The sequence below is a fragment of the Trachypithecus francoisi genome, unplaced genomic scaffold (assembly GCF_009764315.1).
Source record: "Trachypithecus francoisi isolate TF-2019V2 unplaced genomic scaffold, Tfra_2.0 Lachesis_group8, whole genome shotgun sequence".
NCBI classification, from domain to species: domain Eukaryota; kingdom Metazoa; phylum Chordata; class Mammalia; order Primates; family Cercopithecidae; genus Trachypithecus; species Trachypithecus francoisi.
In genome coordinates this window covers 31,073,748-31,098,122 of record NW_022681473.1, presented here as the reverse complement: position 1 = coordinate 31,098,122, position 24,375 = coordinate 31,073,748, and the positions used below count along the sequence as shown (strand labels likewise).

The window sequence follows — 24,375 nt, the reverse complement described above, 5'->3', positions numbered from 1 at the left end:
AAACTGTCGACTCCTGGCTTTCTGGAGTGTGGCTGAATTCCTCACCCCCTCGCCCCCAAAAAAGTTCCCAGAAATTCATTTTCTGCTCAGATTCATCAAAATTCGTTCTCATTCCTTAGAACTCACATGAAATGTGCTTCTTTGCTCAGCCAGTGGCTGTGGGCATGGTCAGTACTTCCTCAGGCCAAAAAAAAAAAAAATCCTATTGAGGAAAGAGTCACACCTAGTATTTTGTCTTGAAACAGAGGATTAAAGATGATGTAAGGAAAGACACTGAGCTAACAGAGAACACAGAACACCAAGGTAATGCTGAGTTTTGATAAGCAAGTCTCTATTTTTCTATGTTCAGGGAATGGCACCAACAGAAGAAAGCTGGCACTGCTCAGGATGTCTTCTTTCAGTTACTGCCGTTAAGCATACTGCATATGCTCTTATCCTTTTGGGCCATAACCACATTCATCCACTTGTTATATTTCATTTTCAGAAAGGCATCATTCACTGCACTCAATTTGTCTAACAGAGTATAATCAAGGGTTTTTTTTTCAACATTAATCAAGAAATTCCTCCATCTGCAAAAGTCAGGCTATGCCATTAAATACAGCCAAGATCATAAAGCACAAATGTTATTAAGGTCTACTGAATCTTGAGATTTATTCACTAGAATACACAGGGAAAGGGAAAAAGTTTGCCCTTGGGAAAGGTGTGTATCATTTTCTAGAAAGAGCTTCTGAAAGCCTCAAACGTGTGACTGTGCTAATAGCCCTTACAAAGGTATTTTATACAATCTATGCTGAGTCAGCTAGGAGTTAACAGAAGGCTGGATGCAGACGGTAAAACAACCCTGCAGATCTGTTGTTATTAAGGATGACCTTTGGAAGTCTCAAACTATAACCCCAAAGGTTGTTCCCATTGCATTCATACTGTATACACACATACCTGAAGAGCCTTCCTACCAGTAACATTTAAAATAAGCACACTTAATACTGCCAGTCACATGTACGGAATGTTCATTCTGTAACTGTGTGTGGCAAACCCAAGATATCCCACCATTCCAATAAAAAGAAAAAAGGCGAGGAAATAGCTTTAACACACCATTAACGTATGCTATTACACTTTTCCAGTGAAAGATAACAAAGCCCATATAAAATTTAAAGACAGAGGAAAAACTCGACTTTCAGCCATTTATATCTTCCTTAAGTTTTCATGCCCTGCCATCTGGAACACTTACCCACTTCCCTTCCAGAAGTCCTCTAGCTCTGCATTAGGGATCTTGTTGCCCCTGACACCCTGACTGACACCCACATATGGAACATTTGGCATGCCTCCATGGCAACATGGGAGCCCGGAAGTTTACAAAAGCGTTCATGTGAGAGAGGATGCTCACACACTCCTGCCCAGTCCTCCAAAGATGTACTAATGATGCTAACTGACTACATCCAAGGAGCCAGAGGAAAAATAACCTGAGGGTTGCAGAGAACCCACTCAAGCTGTCACTGCAAAGCTGGTCCTCCCAAGAGCAAAGGAAGAAGCATGCAATCTAGCTCAAGTCACACCTACTTCACTCTTAAACTTCTTCCTTCACGTGGGGCTTCCCTGCAAACAGGACTGGTCTTCAAAGTCTCCCAGAGCCCCTCTATCTTAGCCAGGTTGCTCAAGTCAATTTTATTCTTTCCCAACAGGATCCAGTTGGAAAATATCAAGCCTTTAGAATGCGGCAGCAAGGGAAAGGGGACTACGCAGCAATGGGGAGTATGGGAGAAGCTCTCCTGGTGTTGACTTAGGGATGAAGGTGCCAGGCTGCTGCCAGAAGTGGGGTCACCAGCAGAAGAACTGTTTTCTCTGATAAGGATGTCCCACCATTTTCAAGCTGTTCGTTAAAGTTACACAGGTCCTGCTTGCAGCAGTAGTACTTGAGCTCGCTTTCCTTCAAGTGGGTTGAAATGTCATTGAAATTGCAATCTGCAAACTTCCAACACTGGTTATATACTTGTAACCCTGTGGGGAGACACACATACAAGGGTAAGAAAGTAAGTGGGAAGAGTTCTGTATCTGCCTTTGAACCCTCAATTCTATTTCATATGTATCCTGTGCAAGTAGAGACATCTAGACAAGATGCTCATCCCAGGTGGGTTATAAAGGAGAACAATTAAGTAAATAATGATACACCTCTAAATAGAGCTTTTCCAGAAAACCAAGGTCTCATCATAGCCAGTATAGTTGTGGGGGTGGGATGGGAGAGGAACAGGCGTTTATACTGTTAAGAGAGAAATCTGCTAATATCTGCCAAGATTTTAAATACATGCCCCCTTTGATCCAGCAATTCCACTTTCAGAGTTTACACTATGAAGTTACTTGGGGTTTTTTTCCTTTTCCTTTTCTTATTTTTATTTTTATTTTTTGGAGATAAGGTCTCACTTTCTTGCCCAGTCATCTGGTCTTGAACTACTGGGTTCAAGTGATCCTCCTGCTTCAGTCTCCCAAAGTGACAGGATTATAGGGGTGAGCCACCATGCCCAGCCAAAGCTATGTATAAAAGAGGTTAAGATATATGCTCAAGAATGGCCACTGCAGCACTGAACAGTATCTGTACAGAAAAAAGCCTGAAAAAAAACTCAGTCCATTAATTTTTTAAAAGTGTTTAAAGAAATTACAATAGAATTTCTTACAATGCAAGTCCATGTAGATAAGAAATGACATGGGCCTACGAGTGCTAACATGGAAGGAGCTTGATAAAAAAAAAAAAAAAAAGGTGGGGGATGGGCAGAAAAATAGGTAAATTGGACTCCATCAAAATTTAAAACTTCTGTGCTTCAAAGGACATTATCAAAAAATAAAAAGATAACTCACAGAAAGGGAGAAAATGTTTGCAAATCACATGGAAAACACTAGGCGCGGTGGCTGACACCTGTAATCCCAACACTTTGGGAGGCCGAGACGGGATAATTGTTTGAGGCCGGAAGTTTGAGACCAGCCTCGTCAACATGGCAAGACCCCCTCTCTATTTTTTTTTTTTAAGTCATATGGAAGAGCATAGTATCCAGGATATAAAAAACATTCTTAAACTCTACAATAAAAAGACTAACCCAATTAAAATATGGGCAATGAGGCCAGTGTGGTGGCTCACACCTGTAATCCCAGCACTTTAGGAGGCTGAAGTGAGAGGACTGCTTGAGGCCAGCCTGGGCAACATAGTGACATCCCAACTCTACACACACAAAAAAATTTAAAAATTAGCCAGGCAGGGTGTTGCAGCTTTAGTCTTAGCTACTTGGGAGGCTGAGGCAGGAGGATCACTTGGACTCAGGACTTTAAGGCTGCAGTGAGCTATGATTGTACCACTGCATTCCAGCCTGGGCAACAAAGCAAGACCCTGGCTCTTTAAAAAAAAAAAAAAAAAAAAGGGCAAAGGATTTGAATAAACATTTCTCCAAAGAAGATTCTCAAATGGCCAATAAGTACATGAAAAGATGCTTGATATCATTAGTCATTAGGAACATGCAAATCAAAATCACAGTGAGATACCACTTTATACTCACTAGGATGGCTAAGATCAAGAAAATGGCAAATAGCAAATGTTGCAAGGAAGTGGAAAAAATTGGAACCCTCAAACATTGCTGGTGGGAATGTAAAATGGTACAGATACTCTGGACAAATCTGGCATTTTCACAAAGAGTTAAAGATAGAGTTATCCATTTGACTGAGCAATTCCACTCCCAAGTGTATATACTTCTGCCATTCTCTGGAAGGATTCCCAAGTAATTTAATGGTGTTATCATCATGGAAGAATACACTTCATTTATGTTTCTATTGAGTTTTTAAAATTTGCCACTTGGATGATTTATTTTTAAAATATTTAAAACTTCATTTTAAAAATCATTAGATTATTCAGTAATACAGGAAAAGTTTCTATAAAAACATGCCATAATGGTCCCATTTTTGGAAAAATAGCCTTGGGCACACAGGAAAATAAAGGCCAGAAGTATATGCTCCAAGTATCTTATCGTAGTTTTTTAATATTCAGAAAAAGCATGTTAGGTGAAAAATGTATTAGTTGAGAGTGGTGTTATGGCAGATTTTCTTCTCCAAAAATAACTGAGTGCCTATGTGCTAGATACTGGGGCATAAGAAGGTATTTGTCCTTGCCCTGAAACTGTTTTCTTATCTTCTGTGCTGGAAAGAAAAAAATGCAGATGCATACTTCCTTATTTCAGGTTTGTAGCTAATTTACCCAATTCCATGAAAAGCCTGGAACACAACACTTCTCAGTTTATAACTGCAGGCATAACTGTCCTTTCCTTCTCCTCTGAGGGGATGGGTATCTGGACTGGAATTTAATGAAGTTTGGTCAAGTGGCAGAGTCCAGATAGAGTATTCTAGAAATGCCTCTACTTGCTGGAGTCTTAACTAAATAACTGGAAGCTTCTAATATTGTGCTAGAGGCTGCTGGTGATTCAGACAAGTTACTGCTTTATGTAATAGCAAGTAAGCACTGGAACTTGAAAAGCTTTAAAGCTATCAGATTTTTAATTAGGGAAGCCTAGCAGCTTGGGGAGAACAGACAGTAATTTATTAATCATTGCTACCAATTAATCATTTACTATGTGTCCTGCAGCATACCAAAGTGCTTTACTTGAATTATCATATTCAAATAATTACCAGCCTTACGATGGTAATCTTCTCACCAAAGCCAGCCTCGGAATTATCCACATAAAAGTGGATTATATCAGAGTCCCTGGAGTGTTAGAGGTTTTCTCCTCCCCACTCTTTTTGAATACCTTGGCTCAAGTCTATCTAAAGCCAACAGTCTTCAGTTGTCCTGGGCACCCTTAAATGTGGTCCTTGTTCAGAATGTCATTATAGCAATGACTACTCAGCACTGTCATCAGAGGCCCCTTCAAGACTAATTTAACCTGGCTTATACTTCCATGGTTTATACTGCTAGGATGCCAGTAAATATTGGTTGAATTAGCAGCCAACCTGTCTCTCTTCTAGACTTACTTTGCATAGCACCATCATATCCGTCGCTATGCGAACGTCATAGAGTACAGTTACACAAACTTACATGGACTAGCCCAGTACACACTCAGGCTATGTGGTATGTCCTGTTGCTCCTGGGCTACAAACCTGTACAGCATGTTACTCTACTGAATACTGTAGGCAACTGTAACACAGTGGTAAATATTTGTGTATCTAACCATATCTAAACATAGAAAAGGTACAGTACAAATGTGATACAAAGATTTTTTAAATGGTACACCTGTACAGGGGGGCACTGACCGTGAATGGAGCTTGTGGGACTGGAAGTCAGTGAATGAGTGGTGAATGTATACATTAGTGTACACTACTGTAGATGTTTTAAATATTGTACATTTAGTCCATACTAAGTTTATTTTAAGAAATCAACCCTAGTTTGCTGCCACTTTACTTCAGAAACTTAATTTTAAATGTTTTTACCTTTGTAATAATAGTGTAAGACACAAACATGTTATACAGTTGTACAAAAATATTTTATTTCTATTCTTACTTTATCAGCTTTTTTATTTTTATTTATTTATTTTTGAGATGGAGCCTCGCTCTGTCACCCAGGCTGGAGTGCAGTGGCGTGATCTCGGCTCACTGCAAGCTCCGCCTCCCGGGTTCATGCCATTCTTATGCCTCAGCCTCCCGAGTAGCTGGGACTACAGGTGCCCGCCACCATGCCCAGCTAATTTTTTGTATTTTTAGTAGAGACAGGGTTTCAGCATGTTAGCCAGGATGGTCTGATCTGCTGACCTTGTGATCCATCCGCCTCGGCCTCCCAAAGTGCTGGGATTACAGGTGTGAGCCACCACGCCCAGTCAGAAGCTTTTTTATTTAAATTTTTTTTTTTTTTAACTTTTTTTGTTGTTGTTAAAAACGAAGACACAAGCACACACATTAGCCTAGTCCTACACAGGGTCAGGATCATCAGTATCACTGTTTTCCACCTCTTCATCTCGTCCCACTGGAAGGTCTTCGGGGGTAAAAGTACGCATGGGGCTGTCCTGTCCTAGGACAGCAATGCCTTCTTCTGGAATACCTCCTGAAGGGATCTGCCTGCTGAGGCTGGGTTGTTTTTCTTTTTTGCTTTGTCTTTTTTTTCTTTGTAGAAATAAAAGAAAAAAAAAGCCTTGTTCCGTCACCCAGGCTGGAGTGCAGTGGCGCAATCTCAGCTTACTGCAACCTCTGCTTCCCGGGTCAAGCAATTCTCCTGCTCAGCCTCCCGAGAGGCTGTTTTACAGTTAACATTTTTTTTAAATAAGTAGAAGGAGTACATGCTAAAATGATTTTTAAAATATAGTAAAAACACAAGCCAGTAACACAGTCATTATAAAATATATACTGTACATAATTATCAAAATATCAAGTATTATATATTGTGTTATATTTTAGTTTTGTAAGAAACTACCAAACTGTCATCCACAGTAGCTATACTGGTTTGCATTCCCACTAGGAATGAATCAAAGTTCCCACTGCAGCTGGGCGTGGTGGCTCATGCCTGTCATCCCAGCACTTTGGGAGGCCGAGGCAGGCAGTCAGTCACTTGAGGCCAGGAGTTTGAGATGAGCCTGGGCAACACAGTGAAACCCTGTCTCTACTAAAAATATAAAAATTAGCTGGGCATGGTGGCTTATGGCTGTAATCCCAATTACTTAGGAGGCTGAGGCATGAGAATCACTTGAACCCTGGAGGCAGAGATTGCACCACTGCCCTCTAGCCTAGGTGACAGAGCAAGACCTTGTCTTAAAAAACAAAAAACAAACCAAAACAAAAAAACAAAGTTCCCATTGTTCCACATCCTCAACCAGCATCTGGAGTTGCCAGAGTTGTGGAGTTTGGTCGTTTTAATAGGTGTGTCTCGTTTTTGTTTACATTAACCATTTATAAGAAATTTTGGGATTTAAGAGCTGGGAAAAGATCTTGGCTCTGACCTTTCCTCTCCTCCCTGCCTCCGCTGTCCAACACATACATTTCATAAATGAAAAACAGAGGTGGAAAGAACTAGCTGGTGGCAAGACAGACGCCGGTGCTCCTAATTGCTGCTCTAATATTCATTCAGCACATAGTAATTGCTCTGATCATCTCATTTGGAAATTATACTTAGTTTAATTATACTTAGTAGTGAGGAGTCCAAGAGACACAGTTGATCAAGCTAAAGAGCCAGGTCTTCTGTGCTCATATATAATGACCATGTTTTCTCTAGGGGCCTTACTACACTTTCTACATTAACAGTGAATGAACACGGTCTTCCAATGGAGGCAGAGGGACTGGTCCCCTACAGAATCAAGAACTCTGAATGGAGGGTTTGCAGTTTTAGCTGCAATTCAGCAATTTATATCAAAATTATCAGATGCTCCTAGTTTTTTAGACAGGGTAACTATAATTTGTCTTTGGTTATTGAGGGATTTCTCCTTTCTGGGGAAGTTAATCTTCTTTATCTCAGGCTTTTGTGAACCTGTGGGTGTCCCAAGGCTTTTCTGAGTTTACCTGACATGTTCACCATTTCTTGATGTTGACATTGGGGGAAGTTGGTGTAGAAGATCTAAGAGTACAAAGAATCTTGTGGAGTGTTTTTATGATTAATCTCTTAGAAACCTAAGCCTGGGTGTTTTACCTTGGACACTAAGAACATTCTGAAACCATCATTCCTCGCTGGCATCACTTGCACACATCGATTCTATCCAGAACCATACCAGCAAGAACAAAGGGCATGTCTTTGCTGGTTTCTTTCCTCTGTCTACCACTTCCTAAACTCCATTTTAACAGGGTTGATGGAGGTAAGTATTCTGTAGTCTCACAAATTTGGAAAATGCAGACTGGACAGGACTGGTGCATGTTAGTATTGCCCACCACCACATTCATGAGCGCATTGCTCTGAGGCTACCGAGCCCTGGTACCAGATGCTGCCCCTCGCAGGCACACCTCCTACTTATCCCTCTTACCTCCTACTTGTCCTTTGAGCTCAGCTTGAGTCTCCTCAGGACTCTAAAAATACCAGATACCCCATAGAATGAGACAAAGGCATACATAAAGTCATGTAGGACAGTCAAACAGGCCTTTGTCATGATTTTAACTGTATGTGTCTTTTCTTTATCTTTGCATCCCTAGCTCCTAACCTTCTGCTGGGCACACAGTAGGTTCTCCAAGGTTTGGGAGGCAGCACAGGGCTTCTGTTAAAGGGTACAAAGCTTTGGAAACAGATGCACTTCCATGTTCAATTCCTGAGTTGGTTACTTGACAATAGTTTGCTGCTTAATCTGAGCCTCGATTTCCACATTTATCAAATGGAAATAAAAGATCACCACCCTTAGAAGTACAAAACATTAAATTTAAAATGCATGCACATGTATACATATGTAACAAACCTGCACGTTGTGCACATGTACCCTAGAACTTAAAGTATAACAAAAAACAAATGCATGGACAAAGTGCTTTACCCAATACACACCTGTTGCTAATAAATAGCAGCTATTACTTGATGCAAGTCTAATGGCGATTACAGTGGCACAATTTTCTTCCCAGGCACTTATTACCCCTTTACATTTAGGAGACAGACAGGGCAGGCTCTTACCAGCTCTGGCAATGAGACACACATCAAAACCAGATGAACAATTGATGGCTGTTTTGCAGTCAGTAGTTGGGTTAGAACAGCTGTAGCACTGCAGGCTATGACCTAGAATCAGGAGGAAAGTAAGGATCTCTTAAAGCAACACTGACTTGTTCCCTGGCAGCCCACCAACTCCATTAATATGGGCCCAAAGTCGGCAACTTGTGGTATACTTCCATTCCCGCACAAATGTATAGCGGTCATATCTTTCCAAATTGAAACTACAGTTCCAGCAACATTTTTTGGAACCTGATGCAAGCACAAAGAAAATATCCACATTTGAAAATCCATCTAACTGTGCAATTGAGAAGCTTCCTCCTAACCTGCAACTGGAAGGAGATTAGTCTGCAATGTAATGATGTGTTAAGAGGAAATTACCAAGAGAAACAAACAGAATTCTGTGTCTTCCAAGCAATGAATATGCCCAATTAAATCACATCCTTGTGGGTTGATGATCAGTGTCTGGCAATACCTATCTGCATGAAAATACATTTTCAAAAATGAAATACGTAAAATGTCATCACAGATCAGTATTAACAGATGAACATCTGCAACTGATTTGATGAGAGGGAACACTAATTTTGAACCTCAATTAAGCAAATGGTTATCCTCCTAAAAAGAATTCTATTCCCTTCATTGGTAGATGCGTATTATATGGTTGGGCTCAATTATTATGTTGTGAATTTTGTCAATAAAAAAAAATCTGTGAAAATTTTGTTTCTTCTCTTATTATTGAGGTAAGTCTCATAATACCCTTGATTTTGCCTCTTGACCTGCAAAGCTTAAAATATTTACTATCTGGGCCAGGCGCGGGGGCTCACGCCTGTAATCTCAGCACTTAGGGAAGCCGAGGAGGGTGGATCACCTGAGGTCAGGAGTTTGACACCAGCCTGGCCAACATAGCGAAATCCCGTCTCTACTAAAAATACAAAAATTAGCCAGGCATAGTGGTGCGCACATCTAATCCCAGCTACTTAGGAGGCTGAGGCAGGAGAGTCACTTGAAACCAGAAGGCAGAGGTTGCAGTGAGCCAAGATTGCACTACTGCATTCCAGCCTGGGTGACAGAGTGAAACTATTAAAAAAAAAAAAAAAATTGCCAGCTGGTCCTGTACAGAAAAAGTTTGATAACTTCTGGGATAAGGTATCATTACTGAACTACCTGCTTCTAAGGGACTGACCAAATGCCAGGAGTACACATTTGTCAACGACAAGACAACAGCTGTGCACTTTAAACCCATGGCCATAGGAGAGCTGGGTACCAGCAGACGTGTGAGGGTCATCTTACGTCAGAAGCAAATTGCCTCCAGTTCCCTAGTTTGAAAAACAATTATTGCTCCCAGTCAATTCTTAGGACTCATCCTTGCTAGCTGTCAGGTTTTACTGGGTTATTTTTCCTTCTCCATTTTTATAACAACAGTGACAAGGAAAAGATGAGTTACAGTCCACACGTGTGATGGGGAGAGACTGAGGAAGCAAGAGTTGGAAGGAAATCGTCCTGGTTTGTATAGATAACCCCTTTTCCATCATCAGAGATAAACTATCTTCCTGCCATGTGACTTCTGCCATGTAATCAGTATTTGGCAGACCCACCTGTGTGAAAAGACATTTTCAAAGAGGAAACATGTAAAAAATTTCATAAAAGAATGTCATGGTTAAACCAAGTGTGGGTTTTAGAGCCCAAGAAGCTGACTTCTAGTTCTAAGGCTGAAGCCTAGGTTTATCACCCTGGAAAGAGGAGATTTTTCAGTGGAAAGTCCAGTGGAAGGAAGGTGGGTCTTCACTTCCTGAGCACAGAGAGGAACCCAGTTCTCTAGGGCATCTGAAATGGCCATGCTTGCCCTCACAGGTGTGAAATCCTACCCAACAGAGGATCCCTCTGACTTGTGAAGGTTCCAGATTAATGCCTTGAAATATTAGTTTTAAAAAACAACAGTAACAACAACAAAAACTAGGCCAGGTGTGGTGGCTCACACCTATAATCCCAGCAGTTTGGGAGGCCAAGGTGGGCGGATCACTTGAAACCAGGAGTTTGAGACCACCCTGGCCAACATGGTGAAACCCCACCTCTACAGAATATACAAAAATTAGCCAGGCGTGGTGGCACATGCCTGTAATCCCAGCTATTCAGGAGGCTAAGGCATGAGAATCACTTGAGTTTGGGAGGTGGAGGTTGCAGTGAGCCAAGATTGCACCACTGCACTCCAGTCTGGGAGACAGAGCGAGACCCATGTCTACATAAAATAAAATAAAATAAAAATATAAAAATAAAATAAAACCAACCTCCTCCTTCCCCACTTTTTTGCAGATAACAAGACAGATGTCTGGAGAGGTGACGTGACTCCACCCAAGGACACCTGGCTACAAAGCAGCAGAGCTGGCGGCAGCCTCGGGGCCTGTGGGCAGGGCCCTATCCACCGGCTTTGTTTGTTCTCCCCTACTGTCAGCCTGTGGCTGTCATGACTGTATGAGAAGGAAGCCACAAGGAGAAGGCACAAAGATGCAGTTTTTCTCTGGTCCCTTCCTTGTGCCCGACGTGTATTCATGCGCATGAAATGGAAAGAATCTAAGATGACAGGTCATTTTTGAGGGTCATTTTAAAAGGTTACCTGTAGATGTGGATTTTTGTACTGACCAGATCCTGGGCTCATTTGGCTTCTTGAGAAACCTTTAGAGGGAAAGGCTAAAACCCACGGTTGGAGCGTCTGTGGGCAAAAGTATTCATGGCAAACACGTTCATTCAGTGTTCAAATATCTGTGCATTGATGTGCTAAGCTCTTCATAGGATTGTTAAAGCTTTCCATAGGATTGTTAAGAGAAGTAGGCTCAATTATCTTCATCCCCATTTTGCAAGAGAAAACTAAGACTAAGATGTTAACTAAATTGTTCAAAGCCACACAGCTACTAAGTGACCGAGCTGAGCTCAAACTCAGGCTGTCAGTTCTAAAATCCAGGGTTGGTTAACCATGATGTTCTAATTGACCTGAGTGGGAAGAGAAGGAAACTATAGATTATGGGGGAAACTGAGGTCAAAAACAGGGCCAGGTGCAATGGCTCAGGCCTGTAATCCCAACACTTTGGGAGGCTGAGCTAGGTGGATCATTTGAGGTCAGGAATTCTAGACCAGCCTGGCCAATGTGATGAAACCTTGCCTCTACTAAAAATACAAAAATTAGCCAAGCATGGTGGCATGCACCTATAATCCCAGCTACTCAAAAGACAGAGGCACGAGAATCGCTGGAACCTGGGACACGGAGGTTGTAGTGAGCCAAGATCATGCCACTGCCCTCCAGCCTGGGCGACAGAGTGAGACTCTGTCCCACTGAAACAAACAAACAAACAAAAAAACAAGCAATAGGTCAGTGGACAACGGTTTGATATTTTAGCCACTAAGCCAGGGTAGACGAGATTTCCCCTGGGCTACGAGAGGCAGAGTTCAGAGGAAAGTTCCACTGCAGGGTTCTCAGACCCTTTGGGCAACAGCAAAGAAGGCCTCTCATCTGTGGGCGTGTGAGCTTCACATCTCAATTCTCTAAGAAAGGGCTGATGTGCAACCCAAGACTTGTCATAGAGAAGCTGATGGTCCCAAGCTTGCTCCATAAACAAATGCAGACTGCTAGAAGTAGGATGTCACTGGGCTATTAAAATTCTAGAAAATATTCCAACTTAAGCAGCAGAGACAGAAAAAAAGAAGGAACAAAGAAAAATGAATAAATAAAAAATAACTATAGAAAAAATATAGTGTTTTAACACAGGTGAACCACATAACTGTGCACCCTGGCTAGAATCAAAGAAGTGGAAGGAGGGGTGCCATGACTTCTTTTTCTGCTCAGAAAGGGAGAGCACGTTAAAGTGTGTCCTGGGGCAAGTTACTACTTTGCCTTCCTTTCCTCAGCTGTAATATGGGATGTAATAGCACCGACCTCCCGGGATGGTTAGACGGATTTAAATGAGACAGGCTCTGGCACAGTCCCCAGTAAACGATAAGCAGTCAATATATGGTTGCTACTAATATTCTAAGACATGCTACGGTGGTGTGGAAATCTTTTTTTAAATTGCTCACTGTATTGCTACTTCCTTTTCTGCTCCCCCCACCAACCATATTTATAAAAAACAAAAATCCAGCAGCAGCTAAGACGTTATACCAACATGACACAGGCAGGCAACCACATCTGACCCTTACAACGAAGCATGTGTGTTTCCACTGTTATAGAAGTTGACTCAGAAGCACACAATTTCCTCCAGCAACCAGGGGAAGGGGGACTGAGGGGAAGCAGTGGCCCAGTGACAGGTGGCCTGGAGCAGGAGGGAAGAGCAGGGACTCTGTTGCCAGACTGTGTGTTCACATTCCAGTGTACCACTTCTGTGTGTTATTTGACAAGTTATTAATTTTGGGGGGGGGGCCTCAATCTTATTGCTTGTAAAACAAGGAAAAAAATACCACCAACTCCATCAGGTTGGCATGAGGATTAAATAAGCAAATACACGTAAAATGCTTAGAGTAGTGACTGGCACATAAATGCTGTCAGGGTTAGTTAGCTGCTGCTGCTGTAACTATGACCATCATCATCATTAAAACATAGGAGGGGCCGGGCGCGGTGGCTCAAGCCTGTAATCCCAGCACTTTGGGAGGCCAAGATGGGCGGATCACGAGGTCAGGAGATCGAGACCATCCTGGCTAACATGGCGAAACCCCATCTCTACTAAAAAATACAAAAAACTAGCCGGGCGAGGTGGCGGGCGCCTGTAGTCCCAGCTACTTGGGAGGCTGAGGCAGAAGAATGGCGTAAACCCAGGAGGCGGAGCTTGCAGTGAGCTGAGATCCGGCCACTGCACTCCAGCCTGGGTGACAGAGCGAGACTCCGTCTCAAAAAAAAAAAAAAAAAAAAAACATAGGAGGAGCCCTGGAGCAGAAGGACTGAGCTCGGATGGCTCTAAGCAGAGTGGATCCCAAATGGACTTGCACAGCACTCTAAGAACGGTATCCACTGGTGTCCCCAAGCAGCTTATGGTGACAGGAGTGAAACTTCAGCCGCCGAGTGTTGACCCACCCCTGCCAAAAGCCACTTTGTAACCCAGGACGGGGCAGTAACTCAGGAAGATGCCCCACTGAGGACAAGGTCATAACACAGAAAGGAGCTGCCATACAACCCCAGACCTGTAACACAGGAAGGAGCTGCCATACAACCCCAGACCTGTAACACTGGAAGGCCAAAGAAACAAAGCCAGGCCTAGAGGAGGAGCTGGGGCTGAAACTGAGGCTTAAGAAGGGAGTTCATGTCCAAGGCAGCCTAGATCCCTGTCCTGAGACTACAGCACTCACCTGAATGGCAGAAGACAGCCAGGACAAGCAGCAGCCCGAACAGGACAGACCCTCCTTGGATTCCCATTGTGATTGTCCACAGAACCTGGAAGGAAGGGACAGGAAGGACTGTCAGGAACCAACAAATGACTGCTGGTTGTCTCAAAAACCAAGGGCTGGAAGGCCAAGGAGGCTTCTGAGAGGAACATTTACAGGGGAAGTCAAGGCACAATGAATCCCCAAGGCATGCCCTAGCTCTAACCCACAGCACCATATACCCTTCAGTAGGCTCAGTCCCTATAAGCCCCAGCATGCACTACCACACCGTGGGAATAACACTATCTTCCCCATCAGGGTTATTGACTCAAATGACAATATGACCAAATTGACTCATACAGCCACTGTGGTTCCCACTCTACTGGCCCCACTGCAAGCTGCTGGCTGAAACAGCGGGCCACTTCTCTGAGCCATAGCATTACGTGAATCAGACCAAAGGGGTGACTCTGGAAGGCACCAGCATGCATTCACCAGCAGAGCAGGGAGCAACGGCTTAGCATACCTGGAAGCTCTGGCTCCTCACTGTAAGAATTATAGGCCGGGCGCGGTGGCTCAAGCCTATAATCCCAGCACTTTGGGAGGCCGAGACAGGCGGATCACGAGGTCAGGAGATCGAGACCATCCTGGCTAACACGGTGAAACCCTGTCTCTACTAAAAATACAAAAAACTAGCCGGGCGAGGTGGCGGGTGCCTGTAGTCCCAGCTACTCCGGAGGCTGAGGCAGGAGAATGGTGTAAACCCGGGAGGCGGAGCTTGCAGTGAGCTGAGATCCGGCCACTGCACTCCAGCCTGGGAGACAGAGCCAGACTCCGTCTCAAAAAAAAAAAAAAAAAAAAAAAAGAATTATAATGGGGACACTTGCTTGCTCTCTTTGGGCACATGAAGAGAGGTATTGGGCAACTTTGTAAGCTTCCATTACGCAAATGCCTAGATGTGTAGTGATAGCATCAGGTGAGAAGGAAAGGGTGAAATGCCTCCAATCCTACTTTACCCAGTAAAGAAGCTAAGGCATGGGGAGGTTTTGAACTTGCCTAAGTACAAAGCATCCATAGCAGAACTAAGAAATTTCCCAACTCCAACCCTACATCCCTGAACCCATCTTGAAATAAGGAGGTGGCAGCGCCTGTAAACCAGGGTACTCCATATTCTAGTCTCCAGAGTCCCACAGGCCCGGACAGACAGATGGGTTCTTGGAAGGGTGAGTCACCTACCCTCCCTAAGTCAGAAATGCAGAGTTCCCTGGGAAACTGACAATCCTGACAATCCTTACTGTCCCTTCCTTCCAGGTTCTGTGGAATCATCACCTCTCACATCTTGAAGGTCATCTGCTACTTAGGAATTTGCTGATACAGGCCAGTGGAGGACTGAGAAGTTCCAGGAAAAGGGCAGGGTCTGACATTGTTCAAAAAAGAAAACAATCAGTGAGTCAAGCCTGGAGATGTGGGTGGTGGAGGTAAGAAAGAGGTGGTTTTATGATATGTGAGGAACCAGGAAGAAAGACAACTGTGGCCTGGCCTTTCCTTACAAATTGAGGGCTCCCCACCACCCGCTGGGCTCTGAAACCTACAGCCTGCTATGGGACACCATCCCCCATGTGGACCTTCCTGGGGGCCTGGGCTCCAGCAGCCTGCCTGTTTCCCCATTTTCAGGGGTTTCTGAGTAGGAAGGGTGATTTACAGTCTCGGGTTAGAGAGGGCTCCAGTACACAAGGAACTGCTGCAAGTGAGCAGGGAGAGGAAGGTACTGGTCTGAGGTCCCCAAACAGAGAGCTCCAGACACTTCCTAAAAGTTAAGCATAGCACGATCGGAACCTGGGTATTATAGTGAGACCCTGTCTCTACAAAAATAAAAACATTTAAAAAAATTAGGCTGGTGTGGTGGCACGTATCTGTAGTCCCAGCTACTTGGGAGGCTAAGGTGGGAGGATCGCTTGAGCCCAGGAGGTCAAGGCTACAGTGAGCTGTGACTGTGCCATTGCACTCCAGCCTGGATGACAGACCAAGACCCTATCTCCAAACAAACAAACAAACAAAAAGCCAACGTAGCTACAATGTCAGGCATCCCCATGGAAGGAGGAAGGAAGGAACCTCCTGACCCGGGTTAGGCACTGGAAAGGTGTCAGACTGGCAGGAGCTGCCGGCTCAGGACAATTCCCTTGGAATGGTCCTTGACATAAATCACACCACCACAACACACAGGGTCCCTGACGGGGAGCTGTTCTTTGACGAAGTGCCTTAGAAAGAACTGGCCTGGGCGGAGCACGGTGGCTCACGCCTGTAATCCCAGCACTTTGGGAGGCCGAGGCGGGTGGATCACGAGGTCAGGAGATCGAGACCATCCTGGCTAACACGGTGAAACCCCGTCTCTATAAAAATACAAAAAATTAGCTGGGTGTGGTGGCGGGCGCCTGTAGTCCCAGCTACTCGGGAGGCTGAGGCAGGAGACTGGCGTGAACCCAGGAGGCGGAGCTTGCAGTGAGCCGAGATTGCGCTACTGCATTCCAGCCTGGGTGACGAGTGAGACTCTGTCTCAAAAAAAAAAAAAAAGAAAAAGAAAGAACTGGCCTGCTTCCACAGGCGTTCCAGTTCAGTCTGGAGGCCTCTGAACAAGGCCAGATAGTTCTGGCTCTGTCACCTCTTTGCTGTATGTTAACCTCTAATCATGCTTTGGCTAGTAAGCATGGGGATACTTATGTGTACTACATAGCACAATGCCTGGCCAAAGATGGCACTCAAAAAGCTGTGGCCACTGTTAGTGCAACTTAGGTGTAATGAGGTTACCTGAGGAAGAAACTGCGTGGGGAGGGAGTGCTGGGGGGTGAAGGGTGGGAAGGCAGACAGAGTCGGTGAGGTGAGGTGAGGAAGCCAGAGAAACACCCTGGGTTGAATAAGCAGGGGAGACCTCAGGCATCAAAGCTAAGGAAGCCCTCAGTTTTCTGGGATGGGTGGGGAGTGTCAAGTCTTAGCTTCAGTTCCACATGACCAGCTGGTTGTTGCTATAGCTGATCCCATGACACGCTGCAGGGGAAGCCAAGATGGCAGAGAAAGGAAGTAGCTATGTGTAGATGCCCAGGTCAGGCTGTTTGATCAAAATAAGACCAGGCCTTTAGGAACCACTGCCAAAATATGAATTTCCAAGAGCAAAACGTTCATATGGAGTGTGTGTATGTGTATGGGGGGCGAAGGAGTGCGGGAGGCAGAAAAAGAAATAGCTGATTGTTTTAAGGCTATTTTATAAATGCCCTAAAATGTAGATGGTAACTAACACTAAGCAAGATCATTTACGGCTTTTATTTTTCTTCCTGATCCTTTACTTTTTTCCATCCTTTCCTCAAATATTCTATAATTAACCAAGTATTACTTTTACAATCAGAAACATCAGGAAAATCCACACATGACAATGTTCCTTTTCTAGTAGTCATAAATCATCTATCTTTTGGTAAAACTACTCCCTAGTCTAAAACACCCTCCATTTTAAGTAAAAAAAAAAAAAAGGAAGATGGCCATAAGTTAAGTGTAGATAAGATGATAAACGAACCAAAAGTGCTGCCATTCCACCCAAACCAAGCACTTAAATGCAAGATACACTCAGAAAGCATCAACATTCAACTCCTTTCCAAACATCTCAGGACTCATTAATAACAGCGGGTTTGTCCCTAAAGACTGTTCTAATAATATTGCTACTGTTCTGAATAATTTTTAATTCTTCTAAAGAATGCACAACTGAAAAATCCCTCAAAGAAGATATGTAGGGACAAGTCTTCCCCATGATGAAGGAAGGGCAGGTTTGGGTGGTGCATAAGTTGACTCTAAAGCCATTTCCATAATGGGAGTTCTAGGTAGGCCTTTCATCACAGGAATAAGAAATAGTCAAGGTTATACAAACATTCTTTAAAATAGCAACAATTTAGTGACACACACATCCAAAGATAAGGAAATGAGTATATTATGTACACTTCCATGGTGGGGAACTGCATAGCCAGGAAAAGAATGGGCGTGGATGGCTGCTTACAATGAATTAAGATCTACCAAGCAAATGCAAAGCAAAAAAAGCAGGGGTTGCAATCCTAGTCTCTGATAAAACAGACTTTAAATCAACAAAGATCAAAAGAGACAAAGAAGGCCATTACATAATGGTAAGGGGATCAATGCAACAAGAAGAGCTAACTATCCTAAACATATATGCACGCAATACAGGAGCACCTAGATTCATAAAGCAAGTTCTTAGAGACTTACAAAGAGACTTAGACTCCCATACATAATAATGGGAGATTCAACACCCCACTGTCAATATTAGACAGATCAACAAGACAGGAAATTAACAAGGATATCCAGGACTTGAACTCAGCTCTGGACCAAGCAGACCTAATAAACATCTACAGAACTCTCCATCCCAAATCAACAGAATATACATTCTTCTCAGTACCACATCGCAACTATTCTAAAATTGACCACATAACTGGAAGTAAAGCACTCCTCAGCAAATGTAAAAGAACAGAAATCACAACAAACTGTCTCTCAGACCACAGTGCAATCAAACTAGACCTCAGGATTAAGAAACTCACTCAAAACCACACAACTACATGGAAACTCAACAACCTGCTCCTGAATGACTACTGGGTACATAACGAAATGAAGGCAGAAATAAAGATGTTCTTTGAAACCAATGAGGACAAAGATACGGCGTACCAGAATCTCTGGGACACATTTAAAGCAGTGTGTAGAGGGAAATTTATAGCACTAAATGCCCACAAGAGAAAGCAGGAAAGATCTAAAACTGACACCCTAGCATCACAATTAAAAGAAGTAGAGAAGCAAGAAATTAGAATGGCAATCATTAAAAAGTCAGGAAATAACAGCTGCTGGAGAGGATGTGGAGAAATAGGAATGCTTTTACACTGTTGGTGGAAGTGTAAATTAGTTCAACCATTGTGGAAGACAGTGTGGTGACTCTTTAAGGATCTAGAACTAGAAATAACATTTGACCCAGCAATCTCATTACTGGGTATATATCCAAAGGATTATAAATCATTCTACTATAAAGACAAATGCACACATATGTTTACTGTGGCACTGTTCACAATAGCAAATTCTTGGAACCAACCCAAATGCCCATCAATGATAGACTGGATAAAGAAAAAGTGGCACATATACACCATGGAATACCATGAGTTATAGTTCTTTGCTGGAAAAAGGAGGAGTTAATGGCGTTTGCAGGGACATGGATAAAACTGGAAACCATCATTCTCAGTAAAGTAACACAGAAAGAGAAAACCAAACACATGTTCTCACTCGTAAGTGGGAGATGAACAATAAGAACACATGGACACGGGGAGGGGAACATCACACACTGGGTCCTGTCTGGGGTTGGGGGGTGGGTGAGGGATAGCATTAGGAGAAATACTTAATGTAAATGACAAGTTGATGGGTGCAGCACACCAGCACGGCACATGTATACCTATGTAACAAACCTGCACGTTGTGCACATGTACCCCGGAACTTCAAGTACAATTTTAAAAAAAGAGCTTAAACTTAGTATCTCCAAGAAAAAAACAAAAGCAAATACAGGCACTTCTTATCAAGTTCCTGAAAATGTTTTAGACAGCAAATGTTCTGGGTATTTAGGTAGAAAATGCAATGAGTCTATTTCCACTGTTTTAAGTAGGAAAACGTGTTACTGTCCATCCAAAAACCCCAACCGGCTCCCCAAATATCAATTAAATATATACACCCACACACATGTGACCCTTGAACAACACAGATTTGAACTGCAGGGGTCCATTTATATGTAATTTTTTTTAAAGAAAATATATTGGAAAATTTTTTGGAGATCTGCAATTGAAAAAACTGTTACATAAACTGCATAACCTAGAAATATTTTTAAAAATATTAAAAATTTTTAAATTTTAGAAAAATTTAGGTATGTCATGAATGCATAAAATGTATATAGATACTAGTTTATTTTATCACTACCCAAAAACATATACAAATCTATTATAAAGTTAAAATGTGTTAGCCAGACATGGTAGATCATGCCTGTAATTTCAGCACTTTGAGGGACCGAGGTAGGTGGATTGCTTGAGCCCAAGAGTTTGAGACCAGACTGATAAAACCCCATCTTTACAAAAAAAGTAGCCAGGTGTGGTGGCGTGTGCCTGTAGTTCCAACTACTCAGGAGACTGAGGTGGAAGGATTGCTTGAGCTTGGGAGGTTGAGGCTGCAGTGAGCCAAGATCACACCACTGCACTCCCACCTGGGTGACAGAGTAAGACCCTGTCTCAAAAAATGAAAACTTACACACACAAACACAGACCATACATGGCAACATTCAAAGTCAAGAGAAATGTAAACAAATGTAAAGATGCAGTATTAAATCATACTGCATAAAATTAACTATAGTATATACTGTACTGTTAATAATGCTGTAGTCACCTCCTGTTGCTACTGCAGTGAGCTCAAGTGTTGCAAGGATCTACTTATCATCAGGGATAGGATTAGTATCACGTGATGATAATTATCTGTGAGCCGTCTGCCTCTCTAGAAAATTGCATATCACAGTGAAAGGTGATCTCTTGCAGTTCTTGAGTATTTTCTTTATCGTGTTAAGCACAATAGTGTAAAACTTGAATGACACATGAGACCCATACAGGGTACCTCTAGTGATGCTGGGCACGCTCCCAAGAAGCATAGAAAAGTCATGATGTTACCAAAAAAACAGTTGAACTGCTTGATATGTACCATAGATTGAGGTCCGCAGTTGTGGTCGCCTGCCATTTCAGACAGGTAATTCATCTTGTAAACAGATGACATAAACTCATGGTATCAATAACTATACTACAGAACTATAACGGATTTTCTCTTCCTTATGATTTTCTAAGTAATATTTTCTTTTCTCTATCTTACTTTATCATAAAAATATCGTAGGCAATACATATAACACACCAAATGTGTGTTAATCAACTGTTTATGTTATTGGTAAAGTTTCTGGTCAACAATAGGCTATTAGTAATTAAGTTCTGGGGGAGTCAAAAGTTAAACTTGAATCTTCAACCGTGTGTGGGGGGGTCAGTTTCCCTAACCCCACATTGTTTTAGGGTCAACTGCATATAAACATATATAATATATATTACATATACATGTAAACACATATACATATATTATATATGCACACAAATACACATATGTATGCACATATATATGCAATCCAAATAAATTTGAACATAAAGCATTTAACACATCCAATAATTATTTAATAACATTTAAGGAATTCACTCATCAGTATACTTACTGCTGTGAAGTAGATCTCACCTCCTACACCAACTGGTGCTAAAGACTAGGACGAAAATAAAAGAGGGTCATAACGTTGGTTCTCAAACTTTAGGGAGCATCAGAATCACCTGGAGGGCTCTTAAGCAGATGACAGAACTCCAGCCCTAGAGGTTTTAATTTAGTGGGGCTAGTGTAAGGCTCAAGAATGTGCATTTGGAGCCAGCACTCGGGGGCTGCGTATCTGCTGGTTCAGGGATCACACTAAGAACCACTGGCTTAGAGGGTGACCTGGCATAAGGGCCAGGTTACTTTAGATTGGGTTGGAAATGTTTCTTCCAACAGGGCTATCAAAGAAGCTGTTAGTTCTGATTAAATATTTAGGAGCCGCTTCTACTTTTAAGGGCCCATATGATTATGACATTGAATGCAAGCCATTAGGCAAGACCTTGTGATGTGGTATGGCTGTGTCCCCACCCAAATCTCATTTTGAATTGGAACTCCCAGAATTCCCACGTGTTGTGGGAGGGACCTGGTGGGAGATAATTGAATCATTGGGGGCGGTTTCCCCCATACTGTTCTTATGCTAGTGAATAAGTCGCACAAGAGCTGATGGTTTTATAAGGGGTTTCCCCTTTCACTTGGCTCTCATGTTTCTCTCTTGTCTGCTGCCATGTAAGATGTGCCTTTTGCCTTCTGCCATGATTGTAAGGCCTCCCTAGCCACGTGGAACTGTGAGTCCATTAAACCTCTATTTCTTTACAAATTACCCAGTCTTGGGTATGTCTTTACCAGCAGCATGAAAATGGACTAATACACCACCAAAATCTCATGGTGAATTTTAATCCCCAGTGTTGGAGGAAGGATCTGGTGGGAGGTGATTGGATCATGGGGTGATTTCTAACAGTTTAGCACCATCCCTCTAGTACTATCTTGTGACAGAGTTCTCATGAAATCTGGTTGTTTGAAAGCGTGTAGTACTTCTCCTCTTTGCTCTCTTCCTCCTGCTCCCGGCAAGTAAGGTGTGTTTGCTTCCCCTTCTGCTTTCACCATGATTCTAAGTTTCCTAAGGCCTTCCCAGAAGCAGAAGCCTATACAGCCCAAAGAACTGTGAGCCAATTAAACCTCTTTTCTTTGTAAATTACCCAGTCTCAAGTACTTCTTTACAGCAGTGTGAGAATGGACTAATACATTTTGGCAAACGTTGCCACCTCCCTCAACATTCTGAGCTCTGTGCCTTCTTCAGGGAACTGGGAGTAAATCTCCAGGAGTGGAGAACTTGAACAACTGCTCAGGGATCGCAGGGCACCTGAAACAATTAGCAGCCACTGCGTTTGTGCTGAGCGCTTTCCATCAATCATCTCAACTACCCTATGAAGTGAAGCCTGTTGTTTTACTGACAAAGTGCTGTTAAGTACTTCCAGAAATGACCAGTGGAGAGCCTGGCTATCACTAAATGGCCATAAAAGGCGCGCTGCCTAATGTTGGTTTTTGTTTGTTTTTTGTGGTTTGGTTTTGTTTTTGAGGCCGAGTCTCCCTCTTGTTGCCCTGGCTGTAGGGCAACAAGAGGCTCACCGTTATCTCCGCCTCCCGGGTTAATGTTTTTTAAAAGTCAGCAGTCAGACTCTAAGAAGGGTGCGGCCTGAGCCGACCCAAGAGAACAAAACACCACGTCGTACTTAAAACGTCCGTTTCGGCCGGGCGCAGTGGCTCACGCCTGTAAATCCCAGCACTCTGGGGGGCCGAGGCGGGCGGATCACGAGGTCAGGAGTTCAAGACGAGCCTGACCAACATGGGGAAACCCCGTCTCTACTAAAAATACAAAAATTAGCCGGGAATGGTGGCGCATGCCTGTAATCCCAGCTACTCAGGAGGCTGTGGCAGGAGAATCGCTTGAATCCGGGAGGCGGAGGTTGCGGTGAGCCGAGATCTTGCCACTGCACTCCAGCCTGGGCAACACAGCGAAATTCCATCTCAAAAAAAAAAAAAAAAAAAGTCCGTTTCGCCCGACACCTGCTTTTCAAAATTCTACATTTAGACCGCGAGGGGACAGAGTAACCGCCGTGACCACGGAGGGCTGACCTTTTCCCCCGGCGCAGTTCCTCTAAACTGCTAGAGCTTCCCTTGAGACGAAAGCGATGGCAGTGGGCCTGGGTGCGAGGCTGCCCAGCGGGGGAAAGGAGGCTGCTTCTGGAGAGGGCGCGCTCCCCGTTTCTCCTTCCTCGTAGATAAAATGAAGCCAGGGTTCTGCCAGGACACCAGGCCGCGGTGACGGGCGGAAGGGCCAGGCGTCGGGAGGCTCGCCCGGCGGGGTCGAGTGGAAGGCAAGGACGAGGGTAGCCTCCGTAGACCCTCCGCCCAGGCCCAGACTGCCACTGCCGCCGCCGCCGCCTCGGCTCGGCCCACCCCAACCCCAGCAGGCCCTGGAGCCTTCTTACCTGGCGGCGCCCGGGATCCCCTTCCAGCCTCGCGCTACTTCTGCGCTCAGCCCCCGCAGCCCTTCGCTCCAGTCCGCAAGGCTCCGCCCCCGGATCCGCCCCTCAGGATGCCCTTGCCCTCCTAGGCTCCCGGCTCCCGCACCGCGCAGCCACGCCTCGGCAGGAACCCCCTCCCCTTCCTCCACCCCTCGCGCGGAACTCAGCCTCCTGGCCCAGGTTCTGAGCAGGCCGGGTGGCCAGGACCCAATGAGCACCTTCAAAACGCCAGGGAACTGAAAGTTTGCGGCGTCCTCCTCGGATTTGCTATGGGAACTTCCAAAGACTTCTGATTTTCCCTTTTATGTTTTTTTTTTTTAAGTATATTAAAATGTTTTTCAAAACGTTTCTGTGCGTCTTGCTGGTGCCCTGGGTGCCCCAAGGCCTGGCTGTCGGGCTATGCAGCCCTGCTGCAGTCTGAAGCTGCTTCCTGCTGCCAGGCTTGGGAAGCATCCAAATAGCCATCAGCCACAGCCGCATCCGTGTCTTGTGACTTGTTTGAAACCCAAGCAAAATGTTATTCGTTTAAAAGCTTACTGGGCTGCTCAGGGACCATTGTTTTGAATGAACCTCTTTCAGTGTCTCTATCAACTTAGCTGGTAGCTACTGTTCCCTAGCAGCCACCAGCGACGGGGACAGAAGAGCAAGAGC

The 24,375-nt window shown here is 43.9% G+C and overlaps 1 protein-coding gene across 2 annotated transcripts; it reads right to left on the bottom strand.

Annotated features, from left to right (window-relative positions):
• Positions 1-312: 312 nt before the first annotated feature.
• On the bottom strand, positions 313-23,818 carry CD59 (CD59 molecule (CD59 blood group)). Of its 2 annotated transcripts, XM_033207549.1 has the most exons (5): positions 23,689-23,818; positions 21,273-21,317; positions 13,949-14,033; positions 8,591-8,692; positions 313-1,995 (listed from the first exon to the last, which is right to left on the bottom strand). In XM_033207549.1, exons 3-5 carry the CDS (start codon positions 14,013-14,015, stop codon positions 1,778-1,780), a joined length of 387 nt encoding a protein of 128 aa, XP_033063440.1. In that variant the 5' UTR covers positions 14,016-14,033; positions 21,273-21,317; positions 23,689-23,818; the 3' UTR covers positions 313-1,777. The 2 variants fall into 2 exon arrangements, with proteins under 2 accessions (XP_033063440.1, XP_033063441.1); XM_033207550.1 differs by lacking the exon at positions 21,273-21,317 and having other exon boundaries at positions 23,689-23,810.
• Between the last annotated feature and the right edge of the window lie 557 nt (positions 23,819-24,375).

What these genes read in the sequence shown, in the direction of transcription:
- CD59 (XM_033207549.1), bottom strand. Translation starts at nt 14,015, where the DNA reads ATGGGAATCCAAGGAGGGTCTGTCCTGTTCGGGCTGCTGCTTGTCCTG. An exon ending in GGCTGTCTTCTGCCATTCAG is followed by an intron (nt 8,693 to 13,948) that starts GTGAGTGCTGTA and finishes TCCTGATTCTAG; the next exon opens with GTCATAGCCTGCAGTGCTAC. An exon ending in GTGTCTCATTGCCAGAGCTG is followed by an intron (nt 1,996 to 8,590) that starts GTAAGAGCCTGC and finishes GTCTCCCCACAG; the next exon opens with GGTTACAAGTATATAACCAG.